Genomic DNA, 18,533 nt, shown 5'->3' with positions numbered 1-18,533 from the left:
GTAGTCTGAGCCTAATGCTTTAACTGACTTCTAATGGTGGAAATTTTAGGACAGGTAGGTATTTGGAGACATCTCAAATCAGAAGAGGAAGGTATTTTCTCAACTGTCTGAGAAGCCTCTACCCCTGGCCAGGTCTGCTGACTCATAATCCTATTATCTTCCCATCTCACCTGCTGACTCATGAGGGATGAGACTGAGGCCTAAGTCTGATTCAGTGGGATTATTTCCTTGCATTAAAAAAAAAGAAAAACCTCTGACGTGTCAACTAAACTCATTAACCACTTCTGATATTTATAGTTGGGTATTAAGTATTTTGAATGGCATGTTGAACTTTAAACAATTTCTCTAAAAACACCTTGACATTACAGAGCTAGTAGCTACAATAATTTTAGCATCCAACATCTTAGTAAACTGGCTGCTTTCGTATTTTATACTGTGCTTGACCTTTGTAAAGACAAGATTCAGGACCTGAGGTGGGAGTCACTGAAGAGATTGCATCAACATCCACCCCTTGGTAGGTATCATCCCCGGAGAAATTCATAAGGAGCCCATGGTGGTTTACCTTGCTATGATCCATCATGGCAGACAAGCACTGGGTTCTGTCCTGTTCCTTACTGACTCATGTTTAAATACTGCCAGTGAAATTATCCAGTTGCAGCTGAATTATACCTTTAGCTCTGCTACTGAAATATTAATACATTATTTTTCATCCCAGTAAAATGTTTTCATGTCTAAAATGAAAAAGAAAGTGAGAATAATATTTAACCATGATCATTGGTATGCCACATTTCTGTGAATATTCTGAATGCTTCTAAATATCATTTGCATACTTACCATTTTATAATTAACCTGTTCTGAAACTGGGATCATAATCTGTAGCAAACCTAAAAGAATAAAGCTCTTTTTTTCAGTCTTGTTAAGGTGTATTTAAGTCAGATTTTGTTTTGAGAAGCTTAACAAAGTCTACATGCTTTGCTCTTTTTGAATCATGTAGCATCAATGATCTGTTCTAACTACATGACAGTGTATGCAGAAAAGGAAAAAAGACATTCATATCTAGTCTGTGAATTCAGGTCTCCCCACTGGAGACTCATTCTTTCTGTTGTAAGCTGAACTTTCTCTCATATCTCCAAGTTAGCAAGCCTTATATCAAGGTGGCTAAGAACTTTTGTATTCACTAGTTAGGGCCTTTGATCTGTGTCTCTGATTGGAAGAGAAGTTTTTAAGATGACCTGAGCTTCAAAGGTCACTGTGGTGTACAAGCAAGGGATGGTCAGTGTGTGGTAGAAAATCACTAAGGAGATATCATTGTTGGGCCTTCAGCATTAGTGGTGATGTCTAGATCAAAAGATTATATTCCTGTGCCTGCTTTTTCCTTTACTTTTAGAGCACCATTGTTTTGAAATGGGCCTGACTAAGATTCAAATGCTTTATCTTTTGATAGAGTTTTTACTGCAATTGCATACGGAGCTATGGCCATTGGAGAAACACTCGCTTTGGCCCCTGAATATTCGAGAGCCAAAGCTGGGGCTGCACATCTGTTTGCTTTGTTGGAAAAGAAACCAACGATAGACAGCTATAGTCAAGAAGGGAAAAAACCAGTAAGCACAACTGATTTTAAATGTCAACTTATTGTTAATTGTCCGTTTTAAAAGCTAATCTTCAGTTTGGACGGTGTCTAGATAGTGAAGCTGAAGGAAATCAGGGGTTTTTTTTTTAGCAGCTTTGTGGAGTCCAGTAGTGAAGACAACAAGAAGTACAGATATAAAAGTCTAGACAAAAGTAACAGAAACCAATGTGCAGTCAGCAGCTCTACAGAGAGGAATGTGATGTTTAAAATTAAAAGAGTGTGGAAGCATGCACAATTTTCAGAAAGTGCTCAGCCAGAGTGCTATAATGTGTTACAACCTTTCAAAGTCATCCTTCTGAACACTGCCAACTTTCTTTCACAGGACACATGTGAAGGGAATATCGAGTTTCGAGAAGTCTCTTTCTTCTATCCATGTCGCCCAGATGTTCTCATCCTTCGTGACTTATCCCTCAGTATTGAGAAAGGGAAGACAGTAGCATTTGTTGGAAGCAATGGCTGCGGGAAAAGCACTTCTGTACAACTTCTACAGAGATTTTATGACCCCGTGGAAGGACAAGTAGTGAGACTTAACTTAAATACAATTTATCTGGGGATTAGTGGTGCTATTCTTAAACATTCTTTTGGGCTTAAGCATTCTCACTGGTTTGCATAGAACAAACAATAAAGTAGTTAAAAGAAAGAAAAAAAAACCCAAAACTATCTCAACTAAAAAGACAAGCAAACCAATATCAGAAATGACTGGTAGGAACTTGAGGCTCATTATAAAGACCCAAACATTCATCAACCATTATGGTGGTAGAAATTTTGATTTTATGAACCATGAAATTCTTTTTAAATACAGGTGTTTGGAGGATGGGTCTAATATCCATATCTGGGCTCTTTCTTTCTTCTGTTCTGGTTTAAGACAGAACTAGCCGTTTCCTCTGCCTCCCCGGTTCAGGCTTTCTTGCTGTTCCCACTGGCCATCTTCAGTGCCTCCACCCCCCAACTCCCAAAGCTTTATGCATGGTTAGGGCTTATGTGAATCAGCTCTGTAAAGTCCTGTATCCTGATCTCCAAGAAAATGCAACGCCTCCCTCCTCTGAACTCCAAAGGCTGTTTTTCTCCCCTGGTAATTTTTTTACACTACATTATATTCAGATTGTCTTTTATCCTCCCCTCAACCACCTCCACATTACACATGTACACAGACACAACTCCTGTTCTGCCTCTTCGTCCTCACAAAAAGTCGTAAGCCGCTAAAAGTCAAACACTTCTATTAGTCCTTATATTCCTGCCATTCACAGTCCTTTCCCCATCATAGAGTCTCAGTGACTATTTGCAAAATGGAATGGTCCCAAATGCCTCCATTTCCCAATATTAAGTCAAGAATGAATACCAAAATTAGATACCACCCATCTGTTTGCACACAGCATATGACACTCCCTCCTATAAACCCCTGATGGTTTCCCAGCACTGATAGAATAACCTGTAGTCCCTACCTCAACCAAGGTCCTTCATGATCTGGCATGAAGAACCTCCCTCTTCAGACTCTTTTCCTGTCACTGCCTCCCCCCACCCAGCTCATTGTGCAGTGTGCGTCAGTCAAACTGGCTTCTTTATGTTCTTTAAACTCACTCACAAGCCTTTGATCTTAATATTACCCTGGTTAGAATGTTTTTACTCTTCCCTGGCTCCTGGTCGCCATTCATATCGCAGTCTAAAAGCTACTTCCTGAGGTAGGACTCCTTACATAACTCTATAGAAAAGAGTACATCCACCCACCCCCTTCCCATATTCCCACATCCTCAAATCACTCTCTTTCCCATAATCCTGTCTTCGTGACACTTTCTTTTGCTGAGTTTAAGTTCTTTGTTATTGTGCTCATTGCCAGCCTCTCCCCACCAGAATATGAGCTGCCGGAGGGCAAGAGCTTTGTTTTGTTTACCACCCTTTCCCTCATGCCTGAAGAGCCTTGGGTTGAATGTTGTTATACGGACATATAACTAAACACGGCTATGTGCGAAATGACATATCTCTATGTAGGGTCTACTATACCAGTCTATACCTACTGTTTCTGGGCTTTAATAAAGGGGGCTCCTATCACAGTGGAGGTTGGTCACTTTTCCTATGACTTTACTATAGAGCATCAGGCTTTACTCTAGACTCTGGGCAGGTCTCTAGAACATGTTGCCATTCCTAAAAATGTCAAGTAATTTGAGGAATTGGAATTTTAGTCATTTACTCGCTGTCCTTTTCTATGAGACATATGATTTATGAGCCTTCCTTGGGTAACTACTAAATAGCTTGAATGCCTAACCTTCCTGTTATGATTTGTGTATGTGTGAAGACAGTGAACTGTAACATGAGACAGTGTTGGGTCTTCACATACCATTCTCCGTTCTGGTGTTGGCAGCTATTGGATGGTGTGGATGCGAAGGAACTGAACGTACAGTGGCTCCGTTCCCAAATCGCAATCGTTTCTCAAGAGCCTGTGCTCTTCAACTGCAGCATTGCTGAGAACATCGCCTATGGTGACAACAGCCGTGTTGTGCCACTAGATGAGATAAAAGAAGTGGCGAATGCAGCGAATATCCATTCTTTTGTTGAAGGTCTCCCTGAGGTAAGAGAGCATCTGAAATCTTGAACTACGAAGCTGCCAAGTTAGCTCAAGTAGTTTAGTGGCCTAAGTGGTTCTACATGCTCCTTGTATTGTGCAATTATTTATATATTTGTCACCAGTATCTAACGTGCTGCTAGATGTAAAAAGCAAAGTTTGAGATTTTTATGTGACTATTTCTTCCAAGACAAATTATACTAATATTTCCTGAATTAATTTTTATATTTTGATTCTTCACTTTGTGCCCATTTACACTTTATTTTTGCCTACACCACCATCATCCCCCTCTGGATGATTTCAGAAGCCCCTTAATCTGTCCCCCTGCTTTCAGTCTTGCTCCTTTATAATTCTTCTTCCTCACAGCAGCTAGAGGGATCCTTTAAAACATAAATTAATTCCTATCCCTTCCGGCATAAAACTCCCTAATGGCATCCCTTTGCACAGATCTCTCCTGTGGCTGGCAAGGCCTTCTGTGATGGGGCCCTGCATACCTCTCCAGCCCTTCTTCACCCTGTGCCTTCTGTGCCAGCCACACTGGCTTTTGTTCTGCTCATGAACACAACAAGTTGTTCCCTACCCCAGGACATTTGCTCTTGTTCTTTCTTCAGTTGGGACCTCCCTTCTTCTGGCTCTTTGCAGAACCAACTGCTTAACTTTCAAGTTCTTTGCAATATCATCGTTGCAGGGGCCTTCCTGGATACCTTATTTAAGGGTCCCCACCACTCCTGTCACCTGTCACATAGTCTTCAGGGTGCTTATCACAGTGTTAAAGAACCCTGAGTGCTCACTGCCTTGTTTAGCGTCTCCTCTCCCCCCTAATTAGGTCTAGTGCAGGGGTAGTCAACCTTTTATACCTACTGCCCACTTTTGTATCTCTGTTAGTAGTAACATTTTCTAACTGCCCATTCCACAGTAATGGTGATTTATAAAGTAGGGAAGTAACTTTACTTTATAAAATTTATAAAGCAGAGTTATAGCAAGTTAAAGCATATAATAATAATTACTTACCAAGTACTTTATTTTGGATTTTCGCTAAGTTTGGCAGAATAAATCTTTATAAAACAACTTACTCTAGTTAAATCTATCTTTTTATTTATACTTTGGTTGCTCTGCTACCACTCACCATGAAAGCTGGAACACCCACTAGTGGGCAGTAGGACCAGGTTGACCACCACTGGTCTAGTGCCTGCCATTCTGTCACCTCTCTGTATTGGCTGTGATCACTGACAAAAAACCTCAGAAAACTTAAAATTTTTTTTAACCAATGGTAGAGAAGATTGTTACAAATCCAGGAGTAGCACAGAGATAGGTAATTGTAATTTAAAGTGCTTGTAACATGAAGGTTTATACCAACATATACACTCACATAAATAAAATAAAAATATAGATACCAACTTTAAATTAGGAAGAAATTTTATAATGTTATTTTCTAGCTCACTTTAAAAAGAAATGCCAAAATTTTATAACTGTTATATCAAAGAACTAATCAAGTGCCCTATTCTTTAGGGGAAGAATAATGAGCACCATGTTGTATAAGTTTTATACTTCCTAGATCTATGCTTACCATCTCCTGTCCACACCAAATGGTGCCTGTAGCTAGAAACAGGCCATTCATACAATTTCCCTTACTCCAATAACCTTCTGTGCAACTAATCGTAAGAGGATTAATATATTTTTTAGAAATATTGTGACCCTGTGTCTTTGAATGGCAATTCCATTTTTTTATAAAATTTTATTTTTCATTTATTGTGTTGACATTATAAAACACTCAATATAACACCCTCTACACAGGTGTGTAAAAAAGGTAATTCCTTTTTTTAACCAAAGCATTCATTGCATTGAGTCGTGGTCAGATGATGGTCCACACGACCCTGATAGTTTCTTTATGTATGGTAAAATGCTATCCATTTTATATTTTTCTTTTATTCTTAAATTGTTTATCTTTCATTCTTTTCAGAGTATTATTTCTCAGATTTACCCACACTACATACTACAGATACTTGGTGTGCTAACTTTTTATAATTAAACTGTAAGAATCAAGATGATGTTATTTCCTAAAAGAAAGACTAGGTTTGATTTCAGATGACGATGTAAGAAGATCGTGAGGTCACCTTCTCCCCCGAATACACTGAGTCTACAGCTGCATATGGAACAGTTTCCTCTTTAATAAAACTCAAGCCTGGCTGAGTGACAGCTCGTTGGGCAAATGAGAAAGAAACCACACTGAAGTGGGAGGAAAGGTTGGGACATAATCATCATAAACCTCACCCCCACCTGCCCCAAACAGGGACCCACAACTGGGAGAAAACTCAAAACCCTGAGCTTCTCCCCCAAAAGTGAAGGGTTCAAGCCCTACCCTAGATACCCCAACTTTTGGGACCTGCACCTGAGAGATGAATCCTGAAAACATCTAACTTGAAAATCAACAGGGCTATGTCCTGAGACCCACAAGACTAGCAGTCTGTGAGACAGCTCTTAAAGGACCCGCACTCTCAGATTTACCACCCTAGGGCCAGCTCAGAGGCAGCCAATCCCCAGTGCCAATTTCCAAAAGCTTTTAAAACCCATGCTTTCCCCCCCACCCGGCATGCACAAATTTTGTATGTTTGTGCAAATTTGTTTGGTGGACAAAATAACGCAAGGCTATGTGCAGTCTTTATTAATCTGACTTAGAATGAATAATCAATTATTTCTTTACAAATATTTGTGTATTTGATTACCAGTTGCTTCCTCAGACCTTCTGGGTGGTATATGTGGTGTACATTACATATATTTAACACATATATAGCATATACAACTTATAGTATACTTTCTTCTAATGAAGAAAATACATCATTCTTAAACAGATGTAGCCCTCAGGGGTTCAGGAGGGTGAATAGCGGGGAGTCGATGTCAGGCGTGCTAAGGGGACTGCACGTGTGCTATATGCCGTGGAGATGACCAGCAGGTGTTTGGAAATCTCGGCCTGGGGCCTGGGAGATGAGTTGAAGCAACGCCGCCTGTGTCTTGAGGCTCCTCTGAGAAGCAGACCAGGGGTAGACCTCCCCTAGTGCCCACGATATCCCACAGTGAGATCTCACCAATCACCAGCATGGCCCCTTGAGTAGACTTTGAGCACTGGAGCCACCCTGCAGCTGCTCCCCAGGGCCCCGAAACAGTCTCCGGATTGCAGTCGGATTAGGGCTAGACTCTTTCTGATATTCTCTCCAAGACCCAACTGGCTTGTAGCCCCAGGTTCATAGGAAGAAGCCATTGCCCCTGGAGCATCTCATAAAGCAGGTGATTTCAAGGCACTCACCATCCCAGTGTCTGCCAGAAAATTGATTTAGATTTTCAGTTTAAACAGGAAGAATGGAACTCTATGATTCTTCATTAAGAAATGAAGACTCTGAAATGTTTTTAAACTGCTATTGAGACAGTGTGTATAGCTACATGTGTAGTCTGTTCTGCTTAATGACAGGCAAAAACATCTGAATTTGATTTTCATCCAATTCATTCTTGAGACGAACATTTTCCTACCCTTCAGAGAAGGCCAATAAATGCACGGTCATCTCTAAGCTAGTATGTATGGTACCTTCTTCAGCTACATGGAAAAATCTCTGCACAATGTGAGTGAGACTGGCTGAAAGAGCTGCATGCCCAGTATCATTCCCCAATCGTCTCTGGTTTGGGTTTAAGATTGGAGTCCCTAATTTAGAGACTAAATTAACTGTGCAGTGTGTGGAAATAGGTTTATCAGATCACCCTGCCCTCTGGTCCCAAAGTTCACCAAACGCATTTCAGGAGGAAGGAGCCCCGCCCTGCTGGCAGTCCCAGAGAAAACCCCCGAGGAGAGAGTGGAAGTCTCTGTGGAGCATTCCACTTCAGGAGAGACACTTTTACTGAGCTTTAGTAATTCAGACATCCCTTGTTTTATTCAAAGTGAGCAACTGTGCGATTTAACATTGAAAACTGAGCTGGATGGCCAGGGGCCGCCAGCGTGGCCAGTCACATGCCGGCGATGCTGCTGCGGGACCCGCCTTTAGAAGGTTGTACACTGGGACTCGCTCTGCAGTGGAACCGATCCATTCTCCAGTTCTTGTCTGGGTGCCACCTGGCAACCACTGCTAGAAAGACCTGTGAAACCCTGGAGGGAAGCAGAGTCAATGGGACAATCTAGAAAGCAATCAGGAGACTGCTTTCACCAACTGAACTGACCAAACATGATTTAGCAGACTGCAAAGGCTACAAAATATGAGAAATTTCCTTTACCTTTTGGCAGAAGGAATCACTGGGGAAGGGGTCATTAGTAAGTAGGAGAGCTGTGGAAACGTAAAGTGCTAAATGTCACTATTGAGATGCCAATCTTGCCTGATCAGGCAGTGGCACAGTGGATAGAGGGTCAGCCTGGGACACAGAGAACCCAGGTTCGAAACCCTGAGGTTACCTGCTTCAGTACAGGCTCATCAGCTTGAGCACAGGCTCACCAGCTTGAGCATGGGGTTGCTAGTTTGAGCATGGCATCATAGACATGACCCTATGGTCACTGGCTTGAGCCCAAAGGCCACTGGCTTGAAGCCCAAGGTCACTGGCTCTGCTGGAGCCCCCCAATCAAGGTACATATGAGAAAGCAATCAATGAACAACTGAAGTGATGCAACTAAGAGTTGATGCTTCTCATCTCTCTCCCTTCCTGTCTGTCCATCTCTCTCTCAAAAAAAAAAAAAGAAAAATGTCAGGCAGATACCTGCACACCGAGAACAGCATCCTGGCATCTTGAGAGATGTGCCTATAAAGATTTAGCAAGAGCCAAAATGAAGGAACCCTACCATTTCCTGTGTTTAGATACTTTCATTTTGACCTGAAAATAAAAGGTAATATTATTTCATGGAAAAAGAATTGTGTTTACTTGAAACTTTTTTATTTTTTGCCATTTTTTTTTCTCTTATGCTTTAATTCTGACAGTTCCTTTGTAGGAGCATAATGGCAAAGGTCTGCTGACTGTGAGCAGACCAGATATGTAAATAAGATGGTAGTGTTTACTGCTGGTGCAGCATTTATTTGCAACAAAACACAAGAATACATTTCAGTACTTGTTGGGACACAAATTTTCCAGAGTAGTGAAATTTGAGATATTTAGATGGTTCTCACCCACAGTTGCCATGCTAATTTAAATAACAAAGCATCTCTTTCTTAATTGCATGTTCCTATAATAGAAATACAACACACAAGTGGGACTGAAAGGAACACAGCTTTCTGGCGGCCAAAAACAAAGACTAGCTATTGCAAGGGCTCTTCTCCGAAAACCGAAAATTTTACTGCTGGACGAGGCCACTTCAGCCCTTGACAATGAGAATGAAAAGGTGACATCCCCCACCCTTTTCTTTTAAATCTCAGAATATAATATCAGATATGAGAGGGGGGGTCATGTTTAGAGAAAGAAAGGCCTAGAGAGAACTGTAGTCAGAGGGTCACCAGTTCTACGTAAGGATTTGGTCTTTAAAAAAAGCTTAGAGGCTGGGGGGGAGGCAGGGGGGAGTTGGGACACCGGGCATCTCATGTTCTAGAAAGGTGTTCTCTCTGGAATTTGTCTCATTGTCAAGAAAGGGGTCTGGTACATGAAATGTTTCTCCACTCAAGGAAAGAAACACAAGAAAATTAATTTTTCCCTCTTGTGGTTAGTCTAGTGTAGCCAAACAAATGAATAAGGCGATCTACCTGTGCGACAGTGATTACACTGCATGTCAGAGGCTGCTAGTCACTGCATCTTCTGAGACTGTTCGCTCCGTTTGAACGGAAACAAGGAAGCAGACAGCCGTGTGACAGTAGACCCACCCGGCGGAGTCCTTCAGATGTTTCATTTTGTGATGTCCCTGTCCCCTCGTAGTTTCTTACACCAAGTAGGCCCTTCTTTGTTAAATGAACGTTGGTTAAATAAGTGATAACCATTAATACAGGGTGGGACAAAAGTAGGTTTACAGTTGTTTGTATGGAAAATAATACAATAATAAGTAATAATGTAAGAATAAACTGTTTTGTATACTTACAACTGCAAACCCACATTTGCCCCCACTCTGTATTTATTGACTGTTTATTATATGCTTTTATTTCGGTCCTCACAACAATTCAATGAATTAGGTTATTTTATTATCATGCTCATTTTATAGATTAGAACAGTAAAGTTTAGAAAAGTTTAAGTAACTTCCCTAAATTCTAATACAGGGCGTCTGACCTTAGAGCTCATATGGTTAAACTCCCCAATCAGTTGCTGTTTGTAGATGATTATCAATCTTGATTTCCAAGAAGACAGTGTGTTATGAAAGAAAAAACTTTTTTTTTTTTTTGAAATCAGACATCTGCGCTGTAATCCTGGATTCATCAGTTATTAGCAGTGTGACCTTGGTCAAATGACCAGGGCTTTTCAAATCTCAGTTTACTCATCAGAAAAGTGAAAATACCCCCACCTTACAGGTTTGCTGCAAAGATTTAAATGAGATATCTACCATTGGGACATTTTACATATTCATCAAATACTGATTTTCCAGTCTTATTTTCTTTATACACCCTAATCATCTCATTATAGCTGAGATGCTATTTTAGTCAGGAAAGTTTTACAGATAAATTCTCCAAAAAGAATACTATGAGAAGAAATGCAGAAAGTAAATTAGATGATTCTACTTATGTGTGGAAATACTAATCTCTAGCTTTGAGTTTGGAATCATAATGAAATAACCATTTCAGTTTTATTCATTGTCACTAAAGCTTGTCCAATTAAAAGTTTTACTTGAAGTGTCCATAACTATTTTTTCTAGGTTTCTACTGAGTAGGGCGAATGTTTTTCAAAGTAGGGCTACTTCCTTGGGAATAAGAAAATGAACAAAGAATTTATTTGATTACCTTAGTTGATCTGATTTAGGCAAGTTTGTTAGCATCTAACGGAAGCTAGTGGTCACAAGTGCTCCTCTCTTCCAGGTGGTCCAGCGTGCCCTCGACAAGGCCAGCGAGGGCAGGACGTGCCTCGTGGTGGCTCACAGACTCTCCACGGTACAGAACGCCGATGTGATAGTGGTTCTGCACAATGGAAAAATACAGGAACAGGGAACTCACCAAGAGCTCCTGAGAAATCAAGACATGTATTTTAAATTAGTAAATGCACAGTCAGTGCAGTGATGCTACTGGAGTCGGCACACCTTTTGATGTTTGTGTAATGCAAAAGAAAAGGACTGCATGCGTAATCATTTGGCACGCTCCGATCTTGACTGCTCGTATCAGTGTCTAGAATCATGCTCTTCAAGTACAGACATGCGCTGTTTACACACCATCTTCCCTTCAGATTTTTTTTTTAAAGGAAACAAAAATTTGATATAATGCCTGTATCTTTTATTTTATAAAAATGGGTTGCATACTTGCTTGGACAGTAGCTTTCTGCAAAGTGAGTCTAGTTTCCCATCAACTTCTGCTATAAAACTGGAAATGTGTTCTAAGAGGGAAAATATATATAAGGCAGTTAACCAAACTGAAAGATTTTAGCAAAGAGAGTGTAAGATGTAATTGGGCCCGTGGCATTACTGGAAGAAAGATTTTAATTTGGGACTTCCAGCATTTTCTAACCTATAGTACTTTGAGCTAGTCCTTTTCTCAAGACCTTAGGAATTTCTCTCTTCTCTCTCTCTGTTTTTCTCTTAATGAATATCCACTGTTTCCAAAATTTCTTTCCCTTTGTATGGGGATAGGGAGGATTTCCATGTAGAGTTCTGACAAATGAAGTAGTTATCTTCCTCCTCACCAGGAAGTGAAGTGAAGTGTCTCTCGTGAGCCATCCTGAAAATTCCTGTATTCTGAGCTGGGCTTTGGCAGGATGAGTCACAGGCCTGCCAGTGCCCGAACACTTATTTACTTAAAATGAGAGCCACCTTTTATCACGGGTGAAAATTTTTAAATCAAGCATTATTATTAAATCAAGTCATTTGTTTAAATTTTACATGTACCTCATTTTATAGATGTATGATTTAAAAGTTCTGTGCAAATAATGATATTGGTCATCTGAGTCATGTTTTCCATTCACCTAAGTGTGTCATTTCATCTAGTGATTTTATTTCTATTCTCAATAACATTTTCTTTCATTTACAGTGAAACAACCAGCCTCTCCAAAGTGCATTCTGCCAGTCATCTATTCTACAATCTTATGAAAAAAAATCAAAACCACTTGTGTATTATGCTACTTTTATTTATTTATTTTTAGCGCAAAACAAAAATAGGATTGGGAGTCTGAGAACCAGAGGTAGTGTTTGGAAGCACTGCATGGGAAGCCTGTGGCCACAGCCTTGTGAGGAACAGAACCCTAGGTGGTCCCTCTTCCTCCCGCGGGGTTGGGGGTGGGGTGGGGGGAGGGGCCATGTTGAGTGGCTAGGCAAAAGCCTCGGAGCATGAGGACCTTAGGCTCCAAGTCTGTAGTCCCTACACCAGGGGTCCCCAAACTTTTTACACAGGGGGCCAGTTCACTGTCCCTCAGACCATTGGAGGATTGGACTATAAAAAAAACTATGAACAAATCCCTATGCACACTGCACATATCTTAAAGTAAAAAAAACAAAACGGGAACAAATATAATATTTAAAATAAAGAACAAGTAAATTTAAATCAACAAACTGACCAGTATTTAAATGGGAACTATGCTCCTCTCACTGACCACCAATGAAAGAGGTGCCCCTTCCAGAAGTGCGGCAGGGGCCGGATAAATGGCCTCAGGGGGCCACATGTGGCCCGCGGGCCGTAGTTTGGGGACCCCTGCCCTACACTCTCCTTTCTCATTTATAGGCCCTACCTAATTTTTATCAGCATTTTATTTGAAAATATTTTAAAGGATGCTCTACAGGCAGCATTCTCTTAAATGAAGTCACTGCCTTCACTGGAATAAGCAACTATGCTGAGAGTTGAGATCCTAAACCAGCGGTAGTCAGCCTGGTCCCTACCACCCACTAGTGGGCGCTCCAGCTTTCATGGTGGGCAGTAGCAGAGCAACCAAAGTATAAATAAAAAGATAGATTTAACTATAGTAAGTTGTTTTAGAAAGATTTATTTTGCCAAACAGCAAAAATCCGACATAAAGTACTTGGTAAGTAATTATTATTATCTGCTTTAACTTGCTGTAACTCTGCTTTATAAATTTTATAAGGTAAAGTTAGACTTCCCTACTTTATAAATCACCATGACTGTGGAACCCGTGGGCAGTTAGATAATGTTACTACTAACGGAGATACAAAAGTGGGCGGTAGGTATAAAAAGGTTGACTACCCCTGTCCTAAACGGTGTACAGGGATCTGTGGGGCCGTCAGCTGATGAAGGCAGAACGTAAGTGGAGACCGGCTGCTCTTTAGGAACTGCCATAATTTAAATGTTTAAACTGCTATACTATCCTTAAAATGGTTTTAAAATATATTCTAAGTGACACTGGTTTTTTTTTTTTTTTTTTTTTTTTTTTTTTTTTTTTTCATTTTTCTGAAGCTGGAAACGGGGAGAGACAGTCAGACAGACTCCCGCATGCGCCCGACCGGGATCCACCCGGCACGCCCACCAGGGGCTATGCTCTGCCCACCAGGGGGCGATAATCTGCCCATCCTGGGCGTCGCCATGTTGCGACCAGAGCCACTCTAGCGCCTGAGGCAGAGGCCACAGAGCCATCCCCAGCGCCCGGGCCATCTTTGCTCCAATGGAGCCTTGGCTGCGGGAGGGGAAGAGAGAGACAGAGAGGAAAGCGCGGCGGAGGGGTGGAGAAGCAAATGGGCGCTTCTCCTGTGTGCCCTGGCCGGGAATCGAACCCGGGTCCTCCGCACGCTAGGCCGACGCTCTACCGCTGAGCCAACCGGCCAGGGCCAGTGACACTGGTTTTAATGGGATGAAAGCACCTTGTACCCAAAGTTATTCCAATCAACTATAGAATTGCCTACTTTGATGAGCCCAATGTTTGAAGAAAACTTGTAATAATATTTTGAAAATGAACATTTACACATACCTTATTGGTTTTATAAGTCTGACTTTTTTTTAATTTTTAAACTTTATTTATTCATTTGAGAGAGAGAGAGAGAGAAAAGTGGGGAGGAGCAGGAAGCATCAACTTCCATATGTGCCTTGAGTAGGCAACCCAGGGTTTCGAACCTGCAACCTTAGTGTTCCAGGTCGAGGCTTTATCCACTGGGCCACCACAGGTCAGGCAAGTCTGACTTGTAATCCCTAGATATTTTATTAAAGCAGGGTATTCTATAACTGAAAAAGAATCTAAATTAAAAGTTGATATTTTTACTGGTAAAAAAGGTACCATAGAAAATTTAAATCTAGGTCTTAAATTTTAAACTACTCATTAAAGCTCATAGAAGTTAACTATCAATATTAAACAATAATACCTTTATAGCTCACAACTTGATATTTCTTTAAGGGCATTAAGCAATGAAGGCCAGATTATTCAGGGCACCAAATCAGTGAATTTAAAATATCTTCTTAAAGTACCTTGGAAAAAGTAGATATTCAATAAATACTATGAGACTCAGTTCAAAAAAGACAACTATCATAGCAGGTGAGCATTATTGATACTAAAATGAGGCACACACATTTACTGAAAAACTGACTTGGTGAGCTGCAAATTGTTTTTTTTTCCAACAGTCACATGTAGGTTGCCCCTCCACCCATCCTAGAAAGCTGAAGTGGTGTAAAGCAAAGAAGCAATTACCATTAACTTGCATGGAAAAATTTGTGAGCATTCCCAGACCCAAAAACAAAGTACCAAATCACATTGAATGCATTTAATTGCATTTAGTTTTACCCTAAGTATGAGATTCTTATGAGCTCTCTTCGGCTTTTCTAATACCTTCAGACACATCTTGTTAACAGATGTACAGAATAAATGGAAACAAAGTCCAGGTGCTCACAGACAGTTCAAAGGCTTGGCGACTCGATGCGGAGATAGATGCCGAGTGTGGTTCTGCAGCTTGGTGGGGCCGTTTTGGCTGCTCAGGGTGCACACTAAAACAAACACTGAACACCACTTTCACTTTCAACCTTTTTTTGTATAATCAAAAATCCTCTTGAAGTTTCTTTGGATGGAGAAAACAGGTACCAACATAAGTCCTTCCTAAAAGGAAAGGGGTTTAACATGAAATGTCGGAAAGTGGAGTTACCTGTATCACTATGTCCTTGTCACGTGGTGTGATCAGCCATTGTTGATACATTGGATAGTAGACTTCTATGCTTGGCTAGCTTAAATCTATAAACGCTTTTTCTTTCCATTCACATGGCAAATGTAATTTCAATTCATTTTCATTTAGCTTTTAGTTTTATCATAGTTCAAGTTGATTTTTTTTTAATTTTGAAATAATTCAGTACTTGAGCATACACTGCCAAATTTCATACACTGTCTAATTTCCCATAAGACTTTTATCTACATTATGACACATCCCCTAGTCTTGAGTACTCCCTGGTCTCAGGAAAACACTGATGATTTCCGCCAGTCAGGATTCACAGCCTAATATTTATCGAGATTGACCTCAATTCAAACTTGTCCCAGCGTTCGTGCCCTCTGCTCATCCTTTGCCTCTGGGTTTGGATATACAGTAAGTAGTAATAAGAGACAGTAATAAAGCGCCACTGGGGTCAGTGAGGGGACCTATAAATACCCGGCCTCGAAAGTCCTAAATACAACAAAAATAGCACACCAGAGAAGTGAGGATCTATCAGAGAGTTATTCTCTAAATGTTAGCCTTCAGCCATCACCAAACATCTCTGAATAGTACCTCAAGTAACACAACATATCTCTAGCAAATCCACACTGATAAAGCATGTATTGCTTTTCTATGGTTGCTTAACAAATTACCACAGACTTAGGGGATTGAAACAACAGAAATGTATCTTACAATTCTGAGGTCAAAAGTCTAAAATCAGTCTCTATAGGCTCTGGAACAAATCTCTTCCTTGTATTTATTTTTTAATTTTATATTGATTTGAGGGGGAAGAGAGAGAGAGAGAGAGAGAAGCATCAACTCATTTCACTTAGTTGTGCCATTTAGTTGTGCACTGTTTTAGGGTCTCCTTAAAGAAGATATTATTGAAATTTTAGAAAAAAGTTAGACAATTAGGTGTGAAAAACTACAGATGCATAATCACTGCTGTGTTACTAGGCTGAGGAAAAGAATGGTCTGTCTAGTAGAAAAGAATGGTCTGTCTAGTAGATCTGTGTTTTTGTAGATGTTAATGATGAAAGGTAATCTTTATAAGTCAAGTAAAATTTGCTATTGAATGGAGGTATTTTGTTTGATCATCAACTTTATTACAACACAGAAATATGATAAATGGCTAAAATATTTTCTGTCTCAGTTGAAAGTCAAGAAGAGCCTGACCAGGCGGTGGCGCAGTGGATAGAGTGTCAGACTAGGATGCAGAGGACCCAGGTTCAAGACCCCGAGGTCACCAACTTAAGCGCGGGCTAATTTGGTTTGAGCAAAAGCTCACCAGCTTGGACCCAAGCTCTCTGGCTCGAGCAAGGGATTACTCGGCCTGCTGAAAGCCCGCGGTCAAGGCACATATGAGAAAGCAATCAATGAACAACTAAGGTGTCGCAACGAAAAACTGATGATTGATGCTTCTCATCTCTCTCCGTTCCTGTCTGTCTGTCCCTGTCTATCATTCTCTCTCTCTGTCCCCCCCCCCCAAAAAAAGAAAGTCAAGAAGAGATTCTATGAAAAATACTGAAGTTGTTTAATTACCAAGACATTCTGGACAATTGTAAAAAGAGAGAGAGAGAACTACAGAAAGAAGAAAAACCTATTTGGAAACAAAAATCAAAGAATGTAATACACTCCAACACTCACCTTAGTAATGGAAGGAAAAAGTATTCTACAATCAAATCCTCAGAACACGAAAAAAGGAGGTACAAATTTAAGTTTAAATTCCTAGTCCCATGGCCCCAATTCAAGTAAAATTACACCTTTGTCAACATTAATTTTTTTAATTTCTTTAATCCCCAATTTCCTAGAGCTGAGAAGAAAGGGGTTAACGAATGGCACATTAGCCAAAAAGGAAGAAAAGTTCATCAAGAATTAGAGCAAGGTCAGCAGGGCTCCCAAAAATGGAGGAAAAAAAACCCTTCAAAGTAATGAAGGTAAATGCCTTCCATTATAAAGTGGAATGTTCCTAGCATTAGTAGTAGCAATAATAAGATTAATAATATAAGCTAAAGCTACTAAAAAGAACTTCATATTCATTGAGCACTCATCTATCCGACATTAACTTAACAAGAATAGACTAGATTCTATTAGACATTAACTTAACAAGAATAGACTAGATCCTATTATTTTTCCTATTTTACTAAATGGAGAAACTGAGACATGGAGTAATTAAGGAACTGTCCCAAGGTCAAACACCAAGGAAATGACAGAATGAGGCTAGAAAATCTGACTTCATAACCTACACTCAGCTGACACATTATCCCTCTAAGATGAGACTGGAAATGGTAAGATACCGTATTTCTCCATGTATAAGATGCTATCATGTATAAGACACACCCTAATTTTTGGGCCCGAAATTTGAAAAAAAAATGTATTACATAAAGTTATTGAACTCAAGTTTTATTCATCATAAAATTCGTACAACTCCTCATCACTGTCAAAACTCCCATCCAGCCTGACCTGGGTGGCGCAGTGGATAAAGCGTCAACCAGGAAATGCTGAGGTCACAGGTTCGAAACCCTGAGCTTGCCTGGTCAAGGCACATATGGGAGTTGATGCTTCCAGCTCCCCCCCCTTTTCTCTCTGTCTCTCTCTCCTCTCTGTCTCTCTCTCTCTCCCTCTCTCTCTCCTCTCTAAAAATGAATTAAAAATAAATAAATAAATAAATAAAAAACTCCCATCCATTAGCCTGTCCTCATCTGTGTCTGATGACAAATCTCTTCTGAGCCATTTCTGGGCAGAACATGGCAAAACGTAACCTACCATAATATACCAGTAACAAGTATGAAACAATGAGCACAAAGAGAACAAGCACGAAAAAGCAGGAAATGCAAGTAAAAAAAAACTACAACAATGAGTGCAAAAACAAGCGGGAAATGTAAGTAAAGAAATCTGCAATCACTGTACAAGATGCACCCAATTTTTAGACCCCAATTTTTTTGAAAAGGAGTGTGTCTTATACACGGGGAAATGCAGTACTTTTGAGTTGTTCACTTAGCAACTTGCTGTTTGCCTCCTCCTTATACTGCAAAACACAAAGGGACGTAGCTCTTCTTTGGTTAACATTCTGGTGTGAAAGCTGGATTTTTTCCTGCCCAATCACACTCTGAAAAAATTCTCATACAAAATTACAACTTGGAAGGGTTTGAAAT

The 18,533-nt window shown here is 40.3% G+C and overlaps 1 protein-coding gene across 1 annotated transcript in view; it reads left to right on the top strand.

Moving 5' to 3' along the window:
• Positions 1-11,338, top strand: part of ABCB5 (ATP binding cassette subfamily B member 5) — a 71,035-nt gene extending 59,697 nt beyond the window's left edge. The window contains exons 23-27 of the mRNA XM_066353839.1: positions 1,445-1,601; positions 1,953-2,150; positions 3,987-4,193; positions 9,385-9,531; positions 11,141-11,338. Of these exons, the coding sequence (XP_066209936.1) occupies positions 1,445-1,601; positions 1,953-2,150; positions 3,987-4,193; positions 9,385-9,531; positions 11,141-11,338 (907 nt within the window). The remainder of the gene's footprint in view (positions 1-1,444; positions 1,602-1,952; positions 2,151-3,986; positions 4,194-9,384; positions 9,532-11,140) is intronic.
• The last annotated feature ends 7,195 nt before the right edge of the window (positions 11,339-18,533 follow it).

This window comes from Saccopteryx leptura, chromosome 12 (assembly GCF_036850995.1).
Source record: "Saccopteryx leptura isolate mSacLep1 chromosome 12, mSacLep1_pri_phased_curated, whole genome shotgun sequence".
In the NCBI taxonomy this organism is placed as follows: Eukaryota; Metazoa; Chordata; class Mammalia; order Chiroptera; family Emballonuridae; genus Saccopteryx; species Saccopteryx leptura.
Note: the sequence above shows the minus strand (reverse complement) of the source record. Positions and strands in the feature narration are given on the sequence as shown.